The 26,923-nt window shown below is 43.2% G+C and overlaps 1 protein-coding gene across 1 annotated transcript in view; it reads right to left on the minus strand.

Moving 5' to 3' along the window:
- LOC106981406 (multidrug and toxin extrusion protein 2-like) overlaps positions 1 to 26,923 on the minus strand; it is a 58,028-nt gene that overhangs the window by 16,711 nt on the left and 14,394 nt on the right. Inside the window, 3 exon segments of the mRNA XM_053211794.1 lie at positions 8,511 to 8,593; positions 9,498 to 9,611; positions 26,255 to 26,352. Of these exon segments, the coding sequence (XP_053067769.1) occupies positions 8,511 to 8,593; positions 9,498 to 9,611; positions 26,255 to 26,352 (295 nt within the window).

Below are 26,923 nucleotides of genomic sequence, written 5' to 3' on the forward strand. Positions count from 1 at the left end.
AGATAATTTGTAAAAATTAAATGAACCACACGGAAAAGCACTTAGCTCAAAGCCTGGCATAGTGTAAGAACCTGATGAACGCTGAGGAAATCTGACTCCATTAACTCCACTGTGTCCAACATTCCATACTTCTAATTATCCAGGACACTGAAATGTGTCTCCAAAATCTCATTTTTCATCATTCATTATGGAAATCCGAAGCTATAAGCTTCCTTGCTCTTACACAGACCATTAGTCAATCTCCGAAGCCGTGCTCTCGACCTCCTGTCATTATCCTGTAATAAATACAGTGCTGCTCTCAGGAGCTGTTCAGATAACATGGGTTGTATAGAAAACTCTGGTTTTCGCTGTCATGTCTGCCGACAATTTATACACCAGCTTTAACTTCTCATTCCTACTAGAAACAGCATCCTCCCGACCACCTCTAACTTAATTACTGTTTTGAGAACTAGCCTGAGTTGGTAAAAATACATATTTGGTTAAGAACTTGAGAAACCACGGACTGACTCTGTAAAACATTACAAGACTTGCATGCCCAGAGTATATACCTAATTGCCTTCTGGTTCAAGATGGACAACTAGCTCACAGGCTTAACTCTCTTCCCTCCCAAACACCATTAAAATATCAGTCAAGATGCTGCACAGAAAAGAAGTTCATTCACACATCACTGAGAAGAGGAGAGCAGACTGGCTTCTGGAAGAGGGGAAGTGATGTCATCACCGCAGGGAAGAACCACAGGAAACCACAGTCCAAAATACAGACAGGCGGAGGCCACATCCTGCTAGCTGTTCTCAGTGCAGCGTCAGGAGGCTTGAGGCTTCAGGTCCATCAGCGAGGCGGTGGTGAGTGGTACTCAGGGAGATCAGATCCACTAAGAACAGCACAGCCAGACCCCATCGCCTACGTGGTCTTCCCTCCCAGCCCCACCGCACACAGAAAGACTAGGCTAAAGGTAGAAAAGCAAAATGGGAGAGCTCCTTGCATGGTGTGAGCACCTCAGAACCAAGCCCTTCTTGTAGTGTCCTGGGGACAGGTGGGACATGGGAGGGGAGGTCAGACTGCCTGCTCCCTGCTCCTTGCCCACAAACCCTAAAATGAAGATGCCACATGACAGAGACACCTTTGGACTCGACTCCCTACTGGTCCTTCCCATTCAGGGGAGAGGTCTGTTAGAGAAACATCCGCAAATAACAAGATCAGAAAAGCCACGCCAGCCATTTATTTTACCAATCAACGTACTCGCTCTTTCTTAAATGTAGTCACTCTTTCGTAAGTACAAAGGGACTAATAAAGATCACCAGATCTTTGAGGAAAACCAAAGAACATATCTGCAAAAGAGACCAAGATAAATAAAAGACCAAATGACTTCAGAGGAAACAAATGAGGTGACTCAGAGAACAGAAGAGAATGTTTGAAGGTTCCACTTCGTATCCAAAGATATTTAAAAGATAGCACAGCAGAAAAGAAAAAAAAAAAAAAAAAAGAACAGGTTCCCATGAAGAAGGGACTGTAAGAGAAAAAGAAGGGGTTCTTGGAAACTAAAAACCAAACAAAAAAATTTAATTACAAAAAGACAAAGAGATTTTCTTTTTATTTTGGAGAGCGTGCAAGCAGGGGAGAGGGGCAGAGAGAGAATCTTAAGCAGATTCCATGCTCAGCATGGAGCCCAAGACGGGGGTGGGGGTGGGGGGGCTCAATCCCACAACCCTGGGATATGACCTGAGCCGAAATCAAGGGTTGGATGCTCAACCGTCTGAGCCCCTCTGGCGCCACGTTTCTTAGTGGATGAAGAAAAACCAAGTTCAATACTGGAGATCAACCTCCACCCAATAGGCAATTAAAAAGAGAGAACAGAAAAAAGGTACAGAAAGGGAGAAAGAATAATAGTTTTAAAACTTCTCAGAGATGAGGAAAGCAAAAGCCTTTGTACTGAAAGGGTATAACCAAGTACTCATGAGCAGAGTAAGTAAAGAAGTACCTTCAGAGCAATCCACACTTGAAAAATTTCACAACTACATGGACAAAGAAATAAATGCTAAAACTTTCGAAGAGAAAACCCACGTTGTCACAAAGGAACAAGAACCAGGTTAAGATCAAATTTCACATTAGTAACTCAATGCCAGATGAACATAGAGTAAGGCTTTAAAAATTCTGAGGAAAGATTGTTTTGAAGCTAGAACTCTACACTCAAATTACTGAACAGGTGTACGGGAAAAATAAAGGCTCTTTCGTATGTGCATGGCTCACAGCTTACCTTCCATATAGTCTTAGGAAAAAGGTCTTCGACTATTTAACCCAAATAGTTTTTAAAGGAAATGTAATAAAGTGAAAAAAAAAAAAAAATGAGATCAAACAAACTGTAGACTTCGTTCACGAAGCCCGTTTAAGACAGCAAACTTAACTGATAAATGCTATGCGCGTTCTGACTGTTCCACCAACCAGCTGTTCCCCCACCTTTCTCCCTCTCCTCAGGCCTCCCCCTTCCCTGAGACACAACAATATTAAAATTAGGCCAAGAAATAACCCTACGATGGCCTCTACGTGTTCAAGGGAAAGGACGTCTTACGTGTCTCACTTGACACCAAAAGCTAGAAACGACTGAGCTTAGCGAGGAAGGCATCTCAGAAATGGAGACAGGCTGAAAGCTCGGCCTCTTGCACCAGTTGGCCAAGTTGTGAATGCAAAGGAAAAGTTCTCGAAGGAAAGGAAAAGTGCTAGTCCAGTGAAGCCTTATTGCTGATGTGGAGAAACGATCAGTGGTCTGGACAGAAGGTCAAACCGGCCCCAACGTTCCCTGAAGTCAAAGCCTAATCCAGAGCAAGGCTGATTCTTTTCAATTCTGTAAAGGTTGAGAGAGGTGAGGAAGTGCGGAAGGAAAGTCTGAAGCTAGCAGGGGTTGGTTTGGGAGGTTTAAGGAAAGAAGTCATCTCCGTAACGTAAATGTGAGAGGTGAAATGTCAAGTGTTGATGCAGAAGCTGCGGCAGGTTATCCAGAAGATCGAGCTAAGATAACTCATGAAGGTGGCCGCACTCAACAGCAGCTTTTCAACGCACACAAAACAGCCTTATGTTGGAAGATGCCACCCAGGACCTTCATAGCTGGAGAGCAATCAATGTCTGCCTTCAAAGCTTCAAAGGACTGGCTGACTCTCGTTAGGGGCTAATGAAGCTGGTGGCTTTAAGTCAAAGCCAATGCTCACTTAGCATTCTGAAAATCCTGGGACCCTGAAGAATTGTGCTAAATCTACTCGGCCTGTGCTTTACCTATCAATGGAACAAGAAAGCCTAGATGACAGCACAATTATTGTTAACATGGTTTACTGAATATTTAAACCCCACTGTTGAGACCTGTTGCTCAGAAAAAGATTCTTTTCAAAAACACCACTGCTCATTGACAATGCACCTGGTCACCCAAGAGCTCTTACGGAGATGTACAATGAGATTAATGCTGTTTTCGGGCCTGCCCACACAACATCCATTTTGCAGTCCGTGGACCAAACTTTAACTTTCAAGTCTTAACTATTTAAGAGCTACGTGTCGTTAAGACTGTATTTGCCAGAGACAGTGATGTGGGTAAAGTGAACTGAAAACCTGGAAAGGATTCAACATTCTAGATGCTATCGAGAACATCCATCATTCAGGAGAAGAGATCAAAATATCAACACGAGCAGGAGTCTGGAAGAAGTTGATTCCAACCTTCATGGATGACTCTGAGGGGTTCAAGACCTCAGTGAAGGAAGTAACCACAGATGTGGTGGAAACAGCGAGAGAACTGGAATTAGAGGTGGAGTGGAGCCTGAACACGTGACTGAATGGTTGCAACCTCATGACAAACCTTGAATGGATAAGCGTTGCTTCTTATGAATGAACAAAGGAAATGGTTTGTTTTTTTTTTTTAGTTTTTTTTATGTTTTATTTTATATTTGAGAGAGAGAAAGAAGAGAGACAGAGAGACACAGAAGCCGAAGCAGGCTCCAGGCTCTGAGTTATCAGCACACAGCCCGACACGGGGCTTGAACCCGTGAGCAGTGAGATCATGACCTGAGCCAAAGTCAGACGCTTAACTGACTGAGCCACCCAGGCGCCCCAAGGAGGTGGTTTCTTGTGATGGAAATCTACTCCTGGTGAAGATGTCATGAAGACTGTCGAAATGACAACAAAGCATTTAGAATATTACATGAACGTAGTTGACAAAAGCAGCAGCAGGGTTTGAGAGGACTGACTCCCAATTTTAAAAGAAGTTCTGCTGTGGGTCAAATGCTATCAATCAGCATCACAGGCTACAGAGAAACCGTTCACGAAAGGAAGAGCCGGTCAACGCAGGATACTTCATGGTTGTCTTATTTTTAACAATTGCCAGAGCCACCCCAACCTTCAGCAACCACCACCCTGGTCAGCAGTCGTCAACACTGAGGCAAGACCCTTGTCCCAAGATTGCCACTGGCTGAAAGCTCAGAGGATGGTTAGTTTTCTTGAGCAATGAAGTATTTTTAACTAGGACATGGACATCTTTTAGACAGATGCTATTGCACGCTTAGTAGACTATAGTGTAACGTAAACAGAACTTTTATACGCACCGTGGAACCAAAAAACTTTATCTTGTTGACTTTATTGCAATATTCACTTCGTGGTTGTGGTCTGGAACCAAACCTGCAATGCGTCTGAGGTATATGCCTGTACGTCTTTTGGGGACTGGCTTATTTCACTTAGCATATTGTCCCAAGGCTCATCCCTTGGGTAGCCTATATCAGAATCTCCTTCCTTTTTAAGGCTGAGTAATATTCCACTGAATGTGTATATCACGTTCTGCTTATTCATTCATTCATCGATGGGCACGTGGGCAGCTTCCACCTTTTAGCCATTGTGCGTAACGCTGTCGCGAACACAGGTGTGCAGGTATCTTGGAGATCTTGTTTTCAGTTCTTTTTAGGTCTACCCCAAAGGGACACTGCCTCAGCACATGACACCATTATTTTTAATTTTTTGAAGGACCACCGCATTTCTTTCCATAGTAGCTGTACCATTTTACATTCCCACGAACACTTGTTATCTTCTGTGTTTGGGTTTTTGGAATAGTAGCCATTCTAACGTGTATAAGGTGGTATCTCAATGTAGTTGTTTTGTCAATTATTTCCTAATGATTAGTGATGCTGAGTATCTTTTCACGTGCTTATTGTCCATCTGTAGATCTTTCTTGGGAAAAAACCTATTCAAGTCCTCTGCCCATTTTTTAATCCAGTTTGGTTTTTTGCTACTGAGTTTTAGTTCTCTCTAGATTTTGGATATTAATCCCTTATCCCACAGTATTCTCAAGTATTTTCTCCCACTGTGGGCTGCCTTTTTATTCGGTGAATATGGCCTTTGGATGCACAGAATTTTTCATTCATCGAGTCCGGCTTGTCTATTTTTTCTTTCATTGCCTGTGCCTTTGGTGTCACATGCAAGAAATCATTGCCAAATCCAATGTCGTGAAGCTTTGGCCTTCTAGAAGTTTTATTGCTTAGGGCTTACATTAGGTCTTTGATCCACTTTGAATTAATTTTTGTGTATGGTGTGAGGTAAGAGGGCAACTTCATTCTTTTGCATGTGGATGTTCAGTTTCCCCAGCATCTGTTCCTGAACAAACTGTCCTGTCCCCGCTGAATGGTCTCTTTCTTAAAAATCATTTGATCATATATGCACAGATTGGTCTATGTATCTAATTCCATCTATTTACATGTCTTTGTTTTATTCTGGGAATTTCCAGATACGTCTTCAAGTTCATTATTTTCCAGCTTTAACTAATCTGCTGATCCTATCAAGTACTACATTTGAATGGCTACAATTCGTCAATTAAAAAATCTTACTCGGTTCTTCTCCAAATAACGTTCTTTTGGTTTTAGCTCCTTCTTTTAGGTTTCATGACTTTAACCATGATACTTTTCTACTCCTCCATTATTACACCATCATCTCAAGTTCTGAACTCTAACTTTCCTGTTTGTTGTATCTGTTCAAGCTCTTGCCCACGCTAGATTATTTCTTTGTATTTTATAATTTTTACGGTAAGCCCACCCCTGTGGGGACTTGTTTTTTCCACAGGAATAATGAAGAATCATTGCCTTACTGTCTCTAACAGAGGGACGCCTGTGACAAGAAACAGAAAGTGGAATAGTGGTTCCCAACAGCTGAGGGAGGAGTGCTAAATTATAGGAGTTAATCAATTAAACAGGCAACTGTTTAATAGGTAGTGTTCCCATCTTACAGGGTGAAAAGTTTCTGGAGATCAGCTGCACAATGTTTTTTTAAGTTTATTTATTTTGAGGGAGAAAGCATGAGTGGGGGAAGGGCAGAGAGAGAGAGAGAGAGAGAGAGAGAGAGAGGAGAGGATGAGGATCCCACGCAGGCTCTGCACCATCAGCACAGACCCCGATGCAGGGCTCAAACTCACGAACCGCGAGATCACGACCTGAGGCAAAGTCGGCGCTTAACCAACAGAGCCACCCAGGGCGCCGTCCGCACAACCATGTCAACGCTACTAAACTGCACAGTTAAAATTGGTTAAGATGGTACATTTTACTTTTTGTGGTTTTTTCCTCAACTGAAAATAAAAACAAAAGGAAGCCTGTGACAGAGCAGGTAGAAACAGAGAAGACTTGGAAGACGAGAGATTTAGAAGACAGGTAGTGCTGACCACATATCTATAAATAAACTCTAGTGCCCCCATTTCAAAACAGAAGCTAAACCCAAACCCTCCCTTGATGGTATTATTTCCCACCACCAACTACCAAACCTCCAGGCGGGACTGTCTCCGTCAGCAGCCTCTGCTCCTTCACCAACCTTGAAAGCCAACGTGTTGGAATACGGCTCTTGGTCCCCACCCAAGCTCTCTAATGACCCAAAACCCAAGGGACACTTTCCACCCTCGCCTTACGCCACCTCCTAGCAGCCCTCCGTACAACTGTCATTCCTTCTGTGCACCCTTCATAGCTCGTTTCCTCTACAACGTGTTCGCTTGATTTTCTTCATTTCACACCGCCTTGTCCTCCCTCTTGGCTGAGTTGTCCTCCTCCTGACTTGTACATCTTGGGGTTTGCTCCTGGACAGGCGTTTTATTCCTAAACCACTTCATCGATCCCCACTAAAAACCTTTTTGTTTTCATTTCTAAGATTAAAAAAAAAAAAAAAGGAAACAAAAAACCCACAATCCCACTGCCCAGATAGCCTCCCTTGGTCTCTAAAAAAATAAGAATCAGGGGCGCCTGGGTGGCTCAGTTGATTAAGCGTCTGACTCTTGATTTAGGCTCAAGTCATGATCTCATGGTTTGTGGAGTCGAGCCCCGTGTTGGGCTCTGTGCCGACAGCACGGAGCTTGGTTGGGAGTGTCTTTCTCTCTCTCTCTCTCTCTCTCTTTTTGCCCCTCCCAGCTCATGCTCTTTCTCTCTCAAAATGAACATTTCAAAATAAAAAATAATAACAAAAATAAGAAACAAAACAAAGGGATGATTTGTACGGGTTTGGAATATTCAAGTATCAAGAGGTAGAGGCATCCTCTTCAAGTGGTTCTTCAAGCTGGAGACTCTGGGGTCGTTTGTGATTCTCCCTATTCGTTGCCTTGCGTCCCGCACCCAAACCCCGGCCAGGTCCTGTCACCTCTGCCCTCCCACACAACTAACTCACCCACTTTTCTCCTCGCCCACCAGCAGGCTCCTAGGTGCTCACCCAGATGATTCGAACAGCCTCCTTCCAGACCCCCAGACACCTGTCCTCCCCTAAGCCGGCTTCTACACGTCACCCTTCTTTCCTCACCAACCCCGTCAGCCAGGTTCCTGTCTGGGGCCCCTGAACACGCCACATGCTCTTTTCCATCCCGGAGCCTCTGCTCAGGCTCCGCAGTCAGCTCTCACGCTCGGGCTCCCTGAGCTGGCTCCTCTCCCCTTTCAAGTCTCAGCTTAACCAGCAACTCAAGAGGACTGTTTCTGACGAACCCGCCTGAAAGCACACAGCTCTGGTTTTACGCACCTCAGACTTTTATTGCTGCTTCTATGGTTACGCGTCGTCTATGTCGGTGATGCTCTCGTTTACCGGTTGACTTGTTTGTCTCTGTCTCCCCACCAGACCACAGGCCACGAGAGGGCAGGGGACATCCCCATCTCACTCTCCATCGTATCCCAGCACCACCGATTCCGTATTTGTTGCATAAACGTGCCAGGCGTTGCGCCAAGTGCTTTAACACATTATCATATTCTACCTTCACTCGGTGGAAGCATTTCTTCCCCATTTTGTACATGAGAAAACGGAAGCTCAGAAAGGTTAAGTAATGAGCTCACAGTCGCACAGCTGGGAGCAGCATGGCAAGACTCAAACCCAGTGTCTGGATCCAAAATCCACACTCCCTCCCATGTGCTCTCTCTCCTGCTGTCTGGCTCTCCTCTCTCCCCAGTGCACGGCCTGTGGGGGGGGGCGGGGGGTGTCGAGTGAATGCAATGCCAACAGCCTAGCAGAGTTTGTGCAGAGAAGGTGCTGGGTCTCACCTCAAAGGTTCTTACCATGTAGGCTACAGAGGCCAGTTCGTAAATGATGGCCTGGGCCCCGAGCTCTGTCACGCTAATCAGTCCTGAAATGTTGGGACAGACACACACAAAACACATCTCAGAAAGTGGATCAAAGCAAACATTCTCCTTGTGAAAACAGAACGTGTCTTAACTTAAAAGAAGCCAGGACCGCCCCCAGGAGCAAAAGCCAATGGCAGAATTCATGATCTGTGTGGAGGAGAACCCCAGGTGTCCACTCCCAGGAAGCTTCCAAGAACTAAGGCAGCTACGACATGGGACAGGTTCACTCTACAAGTCTGTATCCACCAAAGAACAAAACATCAGGTTTAAAGTAGAAAACGAGGCTCCCAGAGTTGCAGGTCATTCCTCGGGCAGACGCGGGGTCGCAATGTGGGGGGTGGGAGGGCAGACAGAGGAACTCTGATGTGGTGGGAGCTGGAGTATTCAAGTGTCTCCAGAGCCTTTAACACCAATCAGTGTCATCCTGTCTCTATTATGTTCTCTATTACTTTCCTGGCAGCAAGATGGCTACGGTGAACACCTAGGACCAAAATTATCACAGCTCTGATAGAAACAAAGATCACGTCTAAACCAGAGCCGAATCAGTCACTCTGTAAATGGATTAAAAATCTGCATGCTGCCCAGCAAAAGTCAGCTGAAGCAGAAGGTCTGAGAGAGTCACGAGACCCAGATTCAGCTTTCAGTTCTCCCTCTCCGTGACCTTGGCACACTTCTTAACCATGACCTCCCGCGCTCAATCTATAAAGTGAAGGGCAGTGAGGCAGAGCTAAAGGCCCACTGAACTCGAATATGCTTACGGTTGGGCAAGGATTTAATGCTACGCTGAAAACTCCCACGAGAGCTCGGCGGAATGGAAAGGGAGGAGCAGTAAGACTTATGTCCCTTGAGCTGTGGAGACAAGATCCACCAGGTTGTTCTCAGATTTCCGCTGAACCACTGACCAACCTGCAAGGAAGGTTCCGATCTCAAAGGTCCACCACTCAATGCACACCATGAACATACTGGGGACAGCCAGCTGGATGTAGGAGCCCCATTCTTGGAAACAGTCCCAAGTCCACCCTAGAGAACAGGGGAGAGAGAAAACAGCTTTTACTTTTCAACAGTCTCCGACGTCAACAATTCTACTTCCCATGGCTGCCTCCTGCAAAGGGCCAGAGACTGGGAGGAAGCAGAGGTCTCCAGAAAAAGAATGTATTTTAAAGATGTCAAACAAGACCGGAGTCTGAGATGGTGGGGACAGAGCTGGCAACACTTAGTGAGACTGAGGCACGCATATGCCCTGCCACCCACACATTTCACTCCTGGGTACCAATGGCAGAGACCCTCCCATAGAGCTCCAGAAGAACACACGGAGGATATTCACTGAGGCAGGCTGTGGTTGTGGGATGGTGGGGCATCACAGAGATCGTCGCTGGGAAACTAGAGAAGTAAATTATGATCGACGCGTATTACAGTTAAAAGCAGAACACCAGGTGTATATAAAGCAACACGGCGAGATCTGACATTATACTGCTCACAGGTAACTAACATAAAACCAGATCTTTTCAGCTACATCAAAATTGAAAACTTCTGTGCACCAAAGGACACCATCAACAGAGCAGAGTCTGGCAACCCACGGGATGGGAGAAAATACTTCCAAATCATGTATCGGATAAGGATATCTGGATATCATAACCAGAATATCTAAAGAACTACAATAAAACAACCCGGACGTCTGGGTGGCTCTGTCGGTTGAACATCTGGATGATGCTTGATGTCGGCTCAGGTCACGATCTCGCAGCCCCACGTTGGGCTCTGTGCTGACGGTACGGAGCCTGCTTATGATTCCCTCTCTCCCTCTCTCTCTCTGCTCCTCCCCCACTTGCACACATGTGCATGCAGGCACTCTCTCTCAAGATAAACGGGTAAACGTTAAAATTTTTTAATGCCTTAAACAAATGAGCAAAGGCCTTGAATAGACATTTCTCCAAAGATCTACAAACAGCCACCAGCACATGAAAAAAAATGCTCAACCTCACTAATCAATAAGGAAATGCAAATCAAAATCACAGTTAGATGGTATCTCACACCCATTAGAATGGCTGCTTTAAAAAAGAAAAGGAAAGTAACACATGCTGGTGAGAATGTGGATAGACTGCAACCCGCGTGCCGTGCTGCTGGGCACGTAAAATGGTATGGCCGCTATGGAAATAAAGTATAGTGGTTCCTCAAAAAATTAAGAAGTATCACAGGGTCCAGCAATATCACTGTTGAGCATACAGAAAAAGAAATGAAAGCACATTCTCCAAGAGCTACCTGCACACCCATGTTCAGAGCACCATCATTCCCAACACCCAAGAGGTGGAAGGAGAGTCCACATGCTCATTAAGGGATGAATGGATAAGCGGTATGTGGTCCACACCCACAACGGAGTATTCGTCACTCTCAAAAAGGAAGGAGATTCCGACACGTGCTACAACATGAATCAAACCCGAAGACACTAAGCGAACACCCAGAAAGACCAACACTGTATGATTCCACCTAGAGGAGGTATCTAGGGAAGCCGAACTTAGAGACAGAAAACCAGTGATGGAACAGTAGTTGCCAGGGGACGGACAAAAGGGAGAAATGGAGTTGTTACTCTTTACCGAGGACAGAGTTCCAGTTCTGCAGGATGAAAAAGTTCTGGAGATGAACGACGGAGATGGTTTCACGGCAACGTGAGTGTGTTTAATGCTACTTACCTATACATCGAAAAATGGTTATGGTGGTAAATTTCATGTTATGTACATTTCACTACAACTTAAAGCAAAACCACCGTCTACGCTATACATCAGAGAGGTCAATGAACTTTTTTTCCATAAAGGGCCAAACAGTAAGCATTTTCAACTTTGCAGACCAAATGGTCCCTGAGGCCACTACTCAAGTCTGCTGCAGCAGCACGAGAACGGCCAGCGGCAACGTGTGACGATTAGGTGTGGCTGTGTTCGAAACTTTATTTACCAAAGCAAGCTGTGGCTGGATTTAGTTTGTGGGGCTGTTTGCCTACCTCTGTGAAGTGAAAAAAAAAAAAAATTATGAAAAAAAAAACAGGAAATCTGAACTCTTATACTCTTAGGTGAATATAAACATATATACAGCCAAAAACAGTAAAACCACTTTGCAGTTTTCAAAGATACACATCAAAAGACATACATTAAACACAGAGAAGGTGCCTCAAAGGAGGACAATGGGAACTGTGACATGGGAGGGAGAAACACTCCAAAACGGGAGGGGGGGCCCCGTAAGAAATGAGGATATCAGTGTGTCATGAATTTGAGTATGAGAAATTCCAGGACAAGAGAGGGAGAGAAGGGGAGGGGAAGAAGGCACTGAAAAACACTGAGGAATTTCTTTTTTTTTTTTTTCATGTTTATTTATTTTTGAGAGAGAGACAGAGTGTGAGTGGGGGAGGAGCAGAGAGAGAGGGAGACACAGAATCTGAAGCAGGCTCCAGGCTCCGAGCTGTCAGCACAGAGCCCGATGCGGGGCTCGAACTCACGGACCGTGAGATCATGACCTGAGCTGAAGTCAGACGCTTACTGACTGAGCCACCCAGGCGCTCCAACACAGGAATTTCTATAACGTAAGAACCAAGAAAGGCCCCAACAGTCATCTTGCCATTCACCTTCCTGGGTCCCAGCAGGAAAAGAGAGGGGCTGGGACCCCACCCTCTACCCCCAAATTTGGAGGTGAAGGCTGGAGGGGAGAACAACATCAAGAACCAATAGAAAAAGATCCACATGAATTATGAGGTGGCTATGGCTGGTGAGAAGGGTCAGAGGTCAAGGCACAAGTTCCACTGAGCAGGAAGTGTTAGGAGTTAGGAAAGCACTGCCCGTCCCCCACTTTGTCCCCCATCAGGAGAACAGAAAATCTACCTGCCAGCCTGGACCCATGGGTACAAATGAGCCAGGAGCAGAAAGGGCCGCCGTGTACCGGAGAGGGTATGAACCTGATGCAGTCATGGTAAGGAAAGCCTGGGACTAGAGCGGGTAGATTTCATTTGATCTGATCAGACATAAAACCTTTAAAAAATGGACAGGCCATGGGGTGCCTGGGTGGCTCAGTCGGTTAAGCATCTGACTCTTAGTTTCAACTCAGGTCATGATCTCACAGTTTGTAAGTTCAAGCCCCGCATCGGGCTCTGTGCTGACCGTGCGAAGCCTGCTTGGGATTCTCTCTCCCTCTCTCTGCGCCCCTCTCCTACTCACTCTCCATCTCTCTCTCAAAATAAGTAAATAACATTAAAAAAAAATAGGGCAAATATGTGACTCACAAGGAAGACAACCCCCTTGGGAAATAAGCTCACAGACAAAAATCATAAAGAAACAGATCAAAACCACAGTCTGAGGTAGCAGGCATCGGTCAGACGATGCTTGGTGAAATTAAGTGTGGCTTTCAACGCGTCTAAGGTATCATTATGTGCCACAAAGAATCGGCCAATTAAATTATGACATGGTATTTTATATTTTAGTACATCAACCGCAAGAGGAATTCCAATTATAGACGTTAATATGCAAAAAAAAAAAAAAAAAAAAGAGTCTTAAAATTAACAAAGTATGGATACAGGTATGTTCCATGACCCAGGATATAAACAGATAAGAAATCTAATGCCAGGAAAGAAACTCCACGAAACCAACACATGAAAGATTTCACACCGGATAAAGTAGAAATAATAGGACCATCCAAAAAAAATTTTTTTAAGTAAGCGTTCTTAAAATGTTTAGGGCAGGAGGTTTTGAAATAAGGATGGACAGAAAAAGAACCAAGTAACATCTTAGGAATAAAAGACATAACTGTTGCAAATTGAAAACAAAAAATGAATCAGAAAGTAGACAAGTCACAGCTTAAAAGGTGATTAGCAAACAGAGACAGGAAAGAGAAGATGTCTCGAGGCGCAGGACAAAGTTGAGAGAGAACATACGGAAGAGAAATAAAGCCATCTGGAAGGTGTCTGAGTGCAGAGGACAGAACAGTCAGCAATGGAGAATAAACAGTAGAGGAAAAGGCTAAAACTTTTCCAGAGTTTAACTGAGGCCCTCAGATTAAGAAAGGTTACTGAATGTCTAAGATAATTTTCTTTTTTTTTTTTTTAACGTTTATTTATTTTTGAGACAGAGAGAGACACAGCATGAATGGGGGAGGGGCAGAGAGAGAGGGAGACACAGAATCAGAAGCAGGCTCCAGGCTCTGAGCCATCAGCCCAGAGCCCGACGCAGGGCTCGAACTCGCGGACTGCGAGATCGTGACCTGAGCTGAAGTCGGACGCTTAACCAACTGAGCCACCCAGGCGCCCCAAGATAATTTTCTTTAAATCCTCGTGCGGCTATGTCATGGTACAAAAAGGAAAAGAAAATCTTTAAAACTACAAAAGATGGGAATGCAAGCTGGTGCAGCCACTCTGGAAGACAGTATGGAGGTTCCTCAAAAAACTAAAAATAGAACTACCCTACGACCCAGCAATTGCACTTCTAGGCATTTCTCCACGGGATACAGGTGTGCTGTTTTGAAGCGACACATGCACCCCCATGTTTCTAGCAGCACTATCGACAACAGGCAAAGTATGGAAAGAGCCCAAACGTCCATCGATGGATGAGTGGATGAAGAAGATGTGGTATATATACACAACGGAGTATCACTTGGCAATCAAAAAGAATGAAATCTTGCCATTTGTTACTACGTGGATGGAACTGGAGGGTATTATGCCAAGTGAAATTAGTCAAGAGAAAGACAAAAAGCATATGACTTCACCCATGAGGACTTTAAGAGACAAAACAGATGAACATAAGGGAAGGGAAACAAAACGAATATAAACTCAGGGAAGGGGACAAAACAGAAGAGACTCTTAAATATGGAGAACAAACTGAGGGTTACAGGAGGGGGGATGGGCTCAATGGGGAAGGGGCACTAAGGAATCTACTCCTGAAATCATTGTTGCACTATATGCTCATTTGGATGTAAAATTAAAAAAATTATATACATATATAAAAAAAAAACTACAAAAGAAAATACTTGTCTACAAAGCCAAGACAGGTTGATGCCAGACTCGTCACCAAGAACAAGAAGGAAAGAGTGTAACATCAGCCGAGCAGGCAGAGTTGCTACCAACTTGGATTTTCACACCCAGTAATATTCAAGAATGAGAAAAAGATAAAGGCGTTTTTTTAATGTTTATTTTTGAGAGAGACAGAGTGCAAGAGGCAGAGGGGCAGTGAGAGAGGGAGACAAAATCTGAAACAGGCTCCAGGGTCTGAGCTGTCAGCACAGAGCCCAACGCAGGGCTCAAAGCCATGAACCCATGAGATCATGACCCGAGCCAAAGTTGGATGCTCAACCGACCAAGCCACCCAGGGGCCCCTATAAAGGCATTTTTTAAGACATCAACAGACTGAGGGTTTACTCTTTCCAGGCCCTTCCTGAAAGAACTTCTGAAAGACACGTATCAGCAAGAATAAAAATAATCCAGAAAGGAGGAATGAGATTCAAGAAGCAACAGTGAAAAAAATTAATGTCTAAAAACATTGATAAATTGAAACACAACAAAATAATGTTTTATTAGCATTCTTAAAAATCTGGAAAAAAAAGAATTTTTAAAAATCCAGAACTAAATTTATGATTAATGATGATACAAAAGATAAGGTGCGTTATCTGGGAACAGAACAGAGATCAGAAAAAAGCACGTATCTTAAAATATCACAAATGAGCCTTAAAAGTTGCCTGTACAACCAGCATCCTGACTTCTCTTGGAAACTCTTAACTTTCATTCAGGCATCCACGGCTCCTTTGCATTCAAATTCCGAAACACCTACCCTGGGACTTCCAGTTACAGGAGTCAGTTACTTGAACTTTTAACGGTTAAGCTGATTGAACGAGTTGTTTGGTTTTTGTAATTTACAGCTGAATGTATCCTAACGGAGGCAAGTACGCATACTGAAAACGTAAGAATATTTGAAACCGCCACTGTAGTCATTATTCAAGTGCGAATCAGCAGCGGATGCTAAACCACCGGATGAAAATTTACTGGAGTCCCAGACAGTCAAATCCTCTCTGTCGTGTTACAGATTACTCTCTAATTACAAAGGAGAAAATGTATATTTCCCACGAAGGAATCTGGCATTCACTACCTCAAGCCAAACGATCAAAGCCAGCGCCACCTGCGATTATAGGTCTCGGATTAAGTACACACCACCCTCTTCATAGTATTCCTGCCTAAACGCTTTAATCGGAATCCGCTCATGAGGAAACTAACATGAGGGGAGAAATCCAGAGTCTAAGACATTCACTGAAAAAAATGGCATAGGCTCTTTGAAAAATCAGCGCCAGGAAAACAAAAAAAGATGGGGAGATTGTTCTATTTTTTTTTTTTTAATGTTTACTTATTTTTTGAGAGACAGAGTGTGAGCGGATGAGGGGCAGAGAGAGAGGGAGACACAGACTCCGAAGCAGGCTGCAGGCTCTGAGCTGTCAGCACAGAGCCCGACACAGGGCTTGAACTCATGAACTGCGAGATCACGACCTTAGCCGAAGTTGGATGCTTAATGGACTGAGCCCCCCAGGCGCTCTGGGAAGATTGTTTTAGATAAAAAGGGGCTAAAGCAACAACAACCAAAGGTGATGCATGGACCCTCACTGGACCCTGGATCATAAAAACAGGTATGGAGGGGCGCCTGAGTGGCTCGGTTGGTTGAGCATCCGACTTCAGCTCAGGTCATGATCTCGCGGCCTGTGGGTTCGAGCCCCACATCGGGCTCTGAGCTGTCAGCACAGAGCTCGGAGCCTGCTTCGGATTCTGTATCTCCCTCTCTCTCTGCCCTTCCCCCACTCATTCTCTCTCTCTCTCTCTCTCTCTCTCTCAAAAATAAATAAACATTAAAAAAATTTACAAAAAAAACAGGTATGGAAATTTGAATACAGAAGGCACATCTTAGGACAATTGATGAATATCACATTCAATAACGTGTTCTTTTTTGTTTTCCTCCACGACCATATGGTGGTTATTTGGGAGAATGCCATTTAGGAGAGACACATGCTGAACTAGCTGGTGGCGAAGTGTCATGTCTGCGATTCAGTACATGGCAAGACACACACACATAAAGGGAAAAACAAAAACAAATAAGGCAACATGTTAACAATCAGGAAATTAAGGGAAAGAAGAGTCGAATGACCCTTAAACCATTCTACTTTCCAGTGGGCTTGAACATCTTGAAAATAAAAAGTTGAAGGGAAACATGAGAAAGCGCTTGGGACTGTAAAACAATTAAAAACAGTTTAGCATACTAAAAAAAAAAAAATGGCAGCTAACATTTGTTGAGTGCACTTTGTCCCAGTCTTTGTTCTAAACCCTTCACAGGGATAACTCAGTTAAATCCTCACAATAATTAAAGGATGTAGGCCCTATGATTTTTGTAAAGCTTATTTATTTCGAGAGAATGAACACGAGTAAGGGAGGGGCAGAAAGAGAGGGAGAGAGAGAGAATCCCAAGCAGGATCGTATGGTCAGCGCAGGGTCCGATGCGGGGCTCAAACTCACAAACCATGAGATCACGACCTGAGTCAAAGTCAGACGCCCAACCAACTGAGCTACCCAGGTGCCCCCGTAGGCCCTATTTTTCATTATCATCATTTCACAAATAGGGAAATGGAGACACGGAAGTTAGGTAGTGTTCCCCAGATCCCACTTCAAGATGGCACCTAACGGCGGCGATCTGGATCCAGAGTCACCACGCTGAACAACATGCGGAACAACGTGCCCCCACCTCCTAAATCAAGAGTTACAGTAAAAAAAAAAAAAGTTACAGTAAGAGTACAGTAAAGACAGAAAGAAAAGCGATTACAAGTAAAGAAATAAGGGAGGAAAAAAAAGCAAGGTAAAACCATGAAATAACAGAAAACACAGAGTAATTCCTAGTAAGTAGGTCCTAATACGTTTTAATGACAATAAATGCAAATGGGTAAAGGCACTGATTAGAAACTGTAGATTCTTAGAAGGAATAATGCCATATGCTATTTAGAAAAGACACACCTAAAACAGAGTGACTCCTTGGGAGCATAGATAATGGCAGCGAAGTGTGTGGGACGAATCGTACTGTCATATATTACTGATGCAAGTTGCCGGGGTGCTGGTTCACGGCAATCAGTTTCAGGGGGCCAGACAGACCAAAGGCCCCGGACCTTATGAAACCAGACCCACACAGGCCCCACGGACAGCGAGCAGTTGCAATAGAAGCTTTGGGCTGGACTATGGGGACCACACACACAGAACAAGGTCTTCAAAGCTAAGTAAACAACAGGCTGGATTGTGAAGAGAAAACAATTAGGACAAGTATTTACGGGACAGGAGGGACACCGGGCTGAGAAAAGGGCATCTGAACGGGCACAAACAGTACTTTGGAAATACCTGATGTAACCCTGAGAGTCGGACGCTTAACCTACTGAGCCACCCAGGCGCCCCTCAATTGTTAACCCTTGAGTTTGGGGGTCTTAGTTACGTAAGTACTGAGAGAATATTTAGAAAAATGTTGGTCAATATTTAAAGAACGCTAAACAGTTAATAATTTCACAGCAGATAAACCAATCCACACCCAAATCCTACCCACCTCCTAACATTAAAGGATCTACCAACCTGGGATAATGACCTAGATTTGCAGAGGGTCCCAAACAGGCATTTGTGTCTATAAAAAAGTGTTTGGATGTGGCCCTTTTTCCTCCACCGTTAAAACTAAGGGGTGAAGGGAGATAAAAACAAAGACAAAAATTGAGCAAAGAGCTAAGAATTACTTTACATGGTATATGTATAAGATCACCTTCCTTATTAGCCACCTCTGCAGAGGCCATTAGCCTGCCTCATAACCGATGGTTTAGGTACAATGTAAAATATTTATGATGGTCCAGAAAAGGGGACTCCACGGAGGCTGAGAGCACGTTAGTGACTGCCTGAGGCTCAGGATGAAGACAGGGTAAGGACAGGGAGGCACTGCAGTCACAAGAAAAAACGTCCTCAAACTGGACTTTACAGCGTCTGTATCATATGCCTCAACGAAGCTGTTACAAGATACGTGAGTTTTCCTCATTTTGACTTTAAAACAAGAAGAATCAGAAATGATTAAGAACTGTGATCTGACAAGAGAAAATGATTGAATGTTGTCTACGTGTAGATGTGGACGCTGGGCAGAATGAGGCTAACACGTTTTCTAAGATTCCATTCCATTTCATTTTTGAGAGAGAGGACAAGAGAGCAAAGGAGAGGGACAAAGGACCGGAGAGAACCTTAAACAGGCTCCACGCCCAGTGCAGAGCCCGATGTGGGGCTCAATCCCATGACCCTGGGATCACGACCTGAGCCAAGCCAAAATTAAGAGTCAGACGCTCAACTGACTGAGCGACCCAGGTGCCCCCGTTTCTGCTTTTAAAAGTGAAAAGAGGGGCACCTGCGTGGCTCAGTCAGCTGAGCGTCTGACTTCGGCTCAGGGCATGATCTCACAGTCCGTAAGTTCGAGCACCGCACCAGGCTGTGTGCTGACAGTTCAAAGCCTGGAGCCTGCTTCGGACTGTGTCTCCCTCTCTCTCTCTCTCTCTCTTCCCCTCCCCCACTTGCACTATGCCCCTCTCTCTCAAAAATAAACACTAAAAAAAAAAAATTTTAATTGAAAAGAAACAAATGAAAGGAGGCTGATTCTAAGACTTAAAGTATAAGGACCTAAACTCGCTTCTCTTTGATCGCTGTTAACAGATTCGTTTTGTTTTAAAAGGCGCACATGAAGTTTTTCTGACTGTAAGCAAACTCTGATTTCGATCTGCAGCATTTGACTGAAAATTAGCATGCCACAGTTTCAATTCACTTAATTAAGAAGCGTTTATATCGATCAGTAAAATGATCGACTTTTGGGGGAACTCTGTCAAGAAGGAGCATGCACAAAATCTCGCAAGATAAATGAGCATCCAGGGTGAATGCAGGAGAAGAGTCAGAGCTGTTGGCGTTTCCTGAGCACTTCATGGTTTCCAACTGCAGCAGGGACCACTATTTGCCTAGCAAAAGTGACATCCTTATCCTTCACAATCTTTCACAGAAATAAACTTACAAGAAGTTTAGGGGCCATGTATCCATTTCTTGCAGCTTAATATGACCATGGGGCTATGTACTGGCCAACAGGGCAAATCAGAATCGGTGTGGGCACCTGTCAGGAACTTTTAACACACTTAAAGGGGGTGTGTGAATGTCCTGTTTTCCTCCCTCCTCCTTCCTACTAAATGGAACATAGTAGCGTCTTGGTCCATGAAGTGACCTTGGGAGTGGAAACTATATACCGTGGAGAAGTAAGATAAAAAGAGCCTGGAACCAGGGCTTCTATTAACCTATATAGTACCCCTTATGGGTAGATAGAACACCATGGCATAGAGCTTAGCCAGCAGATCCACCTTTGTGCTAAGAAAAGAATGCTGGGGGGGGCGCCTGGGTGGCTCAGTCGGTTGAGCGTCCGACTTTGGCTCAGGTCATGATCTCACAGTCTGTGGGTTCAAGCCCCGTGTCGGGCTCTGTGCTGACAGCTCAGAGCCTGGAGCCTGCTTCCGATCCTGTGTCTCCCTCTCTCTCTGCCCCTCCCCCACTCTCACTTTGTCTCACTCTGTCTCTCAGAAATAAATAAATGAAAAAAAAAATCTTCTTTTAAAAAAAAGAAAAGAAAAGAATGCTGGGGGTGCCTGGGTGGCTCAGTCGGTTAAGCATCTGACTTTGGCTCCGGTCCTGATCTCATGGTTTGTGAGTTTCGAGCCCCATGTCGGGCTCTGTGCCGACAGCTCAGGGCCTGGAGCCTGCTTTGGATTCTGGGTCTCCCTCTCTCTCTGCCCCTCCCCCACTCGCGATCTGTCTCTCTCTGTCTCAAAAATAAATAAACATTCAAAAATATGTATTCAGTAATTTGTGACTTAGTGCTATAGCCACAGGGCCAAAATCACAAGATACAGAATCCAATCAGAAGCCATTTAAATTTGTGTTCCAGTTACCGGGAAGGACATCAAAGGGCTACGGAATCTAATCAGGTGATAAAGGTGGAGGATCTGATAACAGAACTACGTAATAAGGCGAAGCATTTAATCTAATCGAATGGCACGACGGGAAGTGTTCTTACAGACAGAGGAAATGTAAAGAAAAAAGGAAATACAAGAGCTGAGCAAGCCAAGAAACCCGAGGTACTCAACACCATCTGCCATCAGGGAAACGAAAGTCAAAATCCCAAGCCACCTCTTCCTACCTAATAGGATAGCTAGAATTAAAAAATAATAATAAAATAAAAAGGAGAATAAAGTAAGTGCTGGTGAGGATGTGGTGGGAATGTAAACTCATGTAGCCAGTTTGGAAAACAGTCGGGCAATTCTGCAGGTGGTTAATCGCAGATTACCATATGACCTAGTAATCCCACTCCTACTTATTGACCGAAAAGAACTGAAAGATATAGCCGCACAAAAACTTGTACATGAATGTGGACAGTAACATCACTGAAAATAGCCAAAAAGTGGAACCCAAATACCCATTAACTGTTCAATGGGTAAGTAAAACATGGTATCTCCATGATACCATGTATGACCGACTGAATAGGATTCACCTGTGAAAAGAAATGGAAATACTGATACAAGCTACAACATGGATGAGCCTTGAAAATATCAGGCTAAGTGAAATAAACCAGTCACAGAGGACCACCTATTGTGCGGTTTAAGTTCTGTGAAATGTTCAGAACAGGCAAATCCATTCACAGGAAGTAGATTAAAGGCTGCCAGAAAGATAATATACACATCTAAGAACTCAACAAACTGCGAGTGAGATCAACTCAATGAGATCCACAGCAAGACACATTATAATCATATTGTCAAAGAATTTTTTAAGGCAGCAGGAGAGAAGTGACTCATCACGTACAAGGAATCCTCAAGACGATTAACTTACAGCTTCTCATCAGAAACCATGGAGGCCATAAGGCAGCGGAATGACATATTTAAACTGCTGAAAGAGGGGTGCCTTGGTGGCTCAGTTTGCTTAAGCATCTGACTCATCGTTTTGGCTCAGATCATGACCCCAGGGTTGTGGGATCGAGCCCTGCATTGGAGCCTGCTTAAGTTTCTCGCTTTCCCGCTCTCTCTGCCCCTCCCCTACTCACATGAGAGTGTGCATGTGCTCTCAATCAATCAATCAATCAATCAATCGCCAAAAGAAAATAACTGTCAACCGAGACTTCTGTATCTGATGAAAATGTCCTTAAAAAATGAAGCAGAAATTAAAATACACCCAGTTAAACAAAAGCTGGAGGAATTTTGTTACTACCAGACCTACCCTAAAAGACATGTTAAAGGGAGTCCTTCCGGTTGAAATGAAAGGAAGCCAGAGAGTAACTCAAAAGTTGTGTGAACAAATAGAGGTCTCCAGTAAAGGTAACTATGTGCACAAATATAAAGACCAGTATGATTACTGTAGGTTTGCTCTGTAACTCCGTGATTTATCGCCTCCATAATTCAAAGGACAAATGCATAGAAAAGAATTACGAACCTCTGTTACTGAGCACATGTGAATAAAGAGGTCGTCAGTGAAACAACAACATAAAGGGGTGGTGGAGAGAGCCGGATAGGAGTAGCATTTTGGGATGCTACTTTAAGTTAAGGTGGTATCCATTCAAACAGGGTTGTTATAAATTTAAGATATTAAATATAATCTCCATGGTAACAATGAAGGAAAAAATCTAAATTACCTACACAAAGGAAATGAGAATGGAATCAAAAGAGTTCCCTAACAAAAAAAAAAAAAAAAAAAAATCAACTAAACCCCAAAGAAGGCAGTACAGAAGGAAATGAAACACAAAAAAGGTCTAAGACAAACAGACAGCAAATAATAAAATGGCAAAGAAAGTCTGCCCTTAGCAGTAATTATTTTAAAAGTAAACACATTAAATTCTCCAATAAAAAGGCAGATACTGACCAAATGGACTAAAAAACACGATCTAACTATATGCTGTCTATAGGAGCCTCACTTCGGTGACAGAAAAGTGACTCAGAAAGCAACAAATAGGCTGAAAGAAAGAAGATTAAAAAATATATTCTAGGGGCGCCTGGGTGGCTCAGTCGGTTAAGCGGCCAACTTCAGCTCAGGTCATGATCTCGTGGTCCGTGAGTTCGAGCCCCGCGTCGGGTTCTGGGCTGATGGCTCAGAGCCTGGAGCCTGTTTCCGATTCTGTGTCTCCCTCTCTCTCTGCCCCTCCCCCGTTCATGCTCTGTCTCTCTCTGTCACAAAAAAAAATAAATAAACATTAAAAAAAAATTAAAAAAATATATATATATAGATTCTATATCAGTAGTAACCCAAAGAGAACTGGGGTAGGAGCCCAAAGAGAGCTGGGGTGGCTAGACTAAGATTAGACAAAATAACTTTAAGTCAAAATCTATTACAAAAGACAAAAGGACATTATATACGTGTGTGTGTTTAATATTTATTTTTGAGACACAGAGAGAGAGAGGGAGAAAGCATGAGTGGGGGAGAGGCAGAGAGGGAGGGAGCAGGATCTGAAGCAGGATCTGCAGAGCCCTATGCCGGGCTCAAACTCAGGAACCGCAAGATCATGCATGACCTGAGCCGAACTTGGGACGCTTAACCTACTGAGCCAGCCAGGTGCCCCTGAAGGACATTATACATTGATGAGACAGTCAGTTTATCAAGAAGACACAACAATGATAAACAGGCAGGGGCCAAACAACACAGCCCCATAAAATACAAAGCAAACATTTACACAACTAGAGAATTAGACAGTTCCATAAAATAGTTGGAGACTCCAGTACTATTTTCGGTAATGAATGGAACACGTAGACAGAGATCACTAAGGAAAGAGAGGACTTAAAACAACACTATGCACCAGACTTGTACAGAGCTCTCCACCCAACATCAGCAATACTCTTCTCAAGTGCACACGGGACATTCTCCAGGTCAGCCCATGTGTTAGGTCACAAAACAAGTTTAGAGTCACTTGGGAAGACTGATCTCATACGAAGTATCTTCTCCAACCACAACAGAATAAAGATAAAACCAGTAATATAAGGAAATCCAAAAAATTCATATACATGAAAAATTAAACTTTTTTTTAAGTATTTTATTTATTTTTGAGAGAGAGAGAGAGAGAGAGAGAGAGAGAGAGAGAGAAGAATGCAAGCAGGGGAGGGGCAGAGAGAGGGGGAGACACAGAATCCGAAGCAGGCTCCAGGCTCCGAGCTGTCAGCACAGAGCCCGACGCCGGGCTCGAACCCACAAACCGTGAGATCATGACCTGAGCTGAAGTTGGATGCTCAACCGACTGAGCCACCCAGGTGCCCCAAATTAAACACACTCTTAAACAAAACACAAGGGATAATTTGAAAAACAACTCTGAAGGGGCACCTGCGTGGCTTAGTTTGTTAAGTGTCACATTCTTGGTTTCGGCTCAGATCATGATGTCACACACAGTTCATGAGTTTGAGTCCCACATCAGGCGTCAGGCTCTCCAGTGACAGTGCGGAGCCGCCTTTGAATTCTCTCTCTCCCCTGCTCTCTCTGCCCTTCCTCCTGCTCTCACCCTAAATAAATAAACTTTATTAAAAAGTGTAGCAAAAGTTCAACGGAAAAAAAAAAAAAACACCACACTGAAACAAAAGAAAACAAATACACAACCCACCACACTAGATGAAGTGAAGGAGTACTCAAAGGGACATTTATAACTGTAAATGCCTACACTGCAAAAGAAAAAAGCTCTCAAATGGAGAAAATTAATTTTACACATTGAGGAGACGGAAAAAGAGCAAATTAAACCCAAAGCTAGAACAACATAAATAATGAAGATTAAAGCAGAAATAAATGAAGTAGAGAATGGAAAAATAACAAGAGAGAACCAGAAAACCAAAAACCGATTCTTTGAAAAAATAAAACAAAAACAAACAGACGAAAAGAGATCAACGAAGTTGAAAAAACTTTAGCTAAACTGACCAAGAGAAAAAGAACAAAGGCTCAAATAACTAAAATCAAAAATAACAGTGGGGATGTTACTACCAACCTCACTTTAATAAAAAATATAAGAGAGTTCTAGGAACTGTATGGCAACAAATCAAATAACTAGACGAAATGACAAATTCCTAGAAACACACAAATTACCTCAAGTGACCGAACACAAAGAGAAAATCTCAACAAACCTTTAATAAGAGACTGAACAGGCAATCAGAATTTCCCAACAAAGTCCAAGACCTTACGGCTTCACCGGTGAATTAAAGCAAATATTTGAAGAACTGACACCAATTGTCCTCAAACTTCCAAAACACAGAAGAGAAATAATGGTACCAAACCCACAGCCTCGTTCTGAGGCCAGCATCACCTCGACACCAAAGCCAGATTAAGACAACACAAGAAAAGAAAATCACAGAACAACATCCCTTATGAATATAGATGTAAAAATCCTCGACAAAATACTGGCAAACCACACCCAGCAACATATTTAACGATCGCACACAGTGACCAAATGGGATTTATCCCAAGAACACACGAGATGATTAACATCAATCAATGCAATACACCACATTAATAAAATGGAAGAAAAAACAAAGAGTGGTCATCTCAGTTAACGCAGGGAAAAAAAAAAATCCAACACACTTTTATGAACAAAAACACTCAACAAACTAGGAATAGGGGAAACTTTCTCAACCTGACGAAGGGCTTCTATGAAAAACTCACATATGTCATATCAATGGCTAAAGTCTGAAAACTTTACCCCTAAAATCAGAAACAAGACAAAGATGTTCACTTTTGCTACTTCTATTCAACACTGCACTAGAGGTTGTAGTCAGAGCGATTAATCAAGAAAAGAAATTAAGAGGCATCAAAACCGGGAGGGAAGAAGTAAAATTATCTCTACTCGCACATGGTATGATCTTATATAAAGAATCACCCAAAGAGTCAACCAGAAAGCCTTCGGAGCTAATGAATGACTTCAGGAAAGTTTCAAGGTACAAGATCAACGGAAAGTAGACTGGAGGTTACTGGGAGTCTAGAGGGAGAAAAAATGGGCAGTGACTGCTTAACTGGTACAGAATTTCTGTTTGGGGTGATAAAAATGTTTTAGAACTGGATTGTGGTGATGGTTACCAAACACTGTGAATGTATTTAAGGGCACTTAAAATGGCTAAAATAGCAAGTTTTATGTTACATACATTGTACCACAATTTAAAAAATTAGAAAACAAATCTATTTTACTAAACTTACAAAATGCATGTTACACTATTTAAGGGAATTTGGCGAAACTGTTAAGTGGTACTATTATTTAAGAACTCAGTCTAACAGACACCTGAGTCGACAAGATATCAATCAAACTGTGTTTTAATACAGCAGGATGATTTGCAAAGAAAGATTTAGATTTTGTATCTGCAATTTTAATTCCTTAAATATCAATTCTTAAACCCAATAGCTGCCAATCGTTTTCTATGACCAAAAGCTGCCTTTATGGCCATTTAAAAAAAAAAAAAAACTCATAGTGACCTATAATTTTTATATTTTCAGTGTACAAATATTTTCCTTAATCTTTTTAATTTTCCAAAGAGATTAAAAAAAAACTCTCTGGGGGAAAAATATCCAAACACCCGAATTACATCCTTCTGAATAACAAATATCATAATGTAAATCAAAGTTCTCATACCTCCCCAGGTATCGACGTGGATTTTTTTCCACCACATGTACAGGAGAAGGAGGACAGACAGGAGGAACTGGGAAGTGGTGTTTGCCCAGGCAGATCCTCTGAAGGAGAGAAAGTGATCATTACCTGGGAGTATATTCTGTCCAAATGTAAATAAACAGACTACCCCTGACAAGCTTTTGCTCTGTTTAAGAATTACAGTTATTAGAAAAGCCTAGAACTTGCGGACTATCTTTTAATGATTTAAATACACTGTCCACTTATAACTGACCTGTTTTCTTTCCACCAACAATTTTGTGGAAGAGCCAAATGTTACTGTTCATCACCAGAAAAATAAAAGGACATACACACTTGTCACTGTCCTTTGTCCTAACAGCCTGAAATAACCTATCAGATAAATTCTTAAATGTAGTCAGCTGAGTACGGTACCAAAAACAACTACTGTGCTCAAAATACTGGTCTAAGGTTCACAGTTATTTCCCAGGATTATAATAAATTTGTTTTCAATTACAAGACAACCTTAGAGCATCTTAGATGACATTTTATCACCACAAATTAAATGATGCCCCGTCCTGGCACAGAGAGCCCACAACCCTGCTTGCTTCCTATTTTTTCATTTTAATCTTCCGACCAATCCTCACACTCTATCACTTATTAACCCATTCCTATGTG

The sequence above is a fragment of the Acinonyx jubatus genome, chromosome E1, assembly GCF_027475565.1.
Source record: "Acinonyx jubatus isolate Ajub_Pintada_27869175 chromosome E1, VMU_Ajub_asm_v1.0, whole genome shotgun sequence".
NCBI classification, from domain to species: Eukaryota; Metazoa; Chordata; class Mammalia; order Carnivora; family Felidae; genus Acinonyx; species Acinonyx jubatus.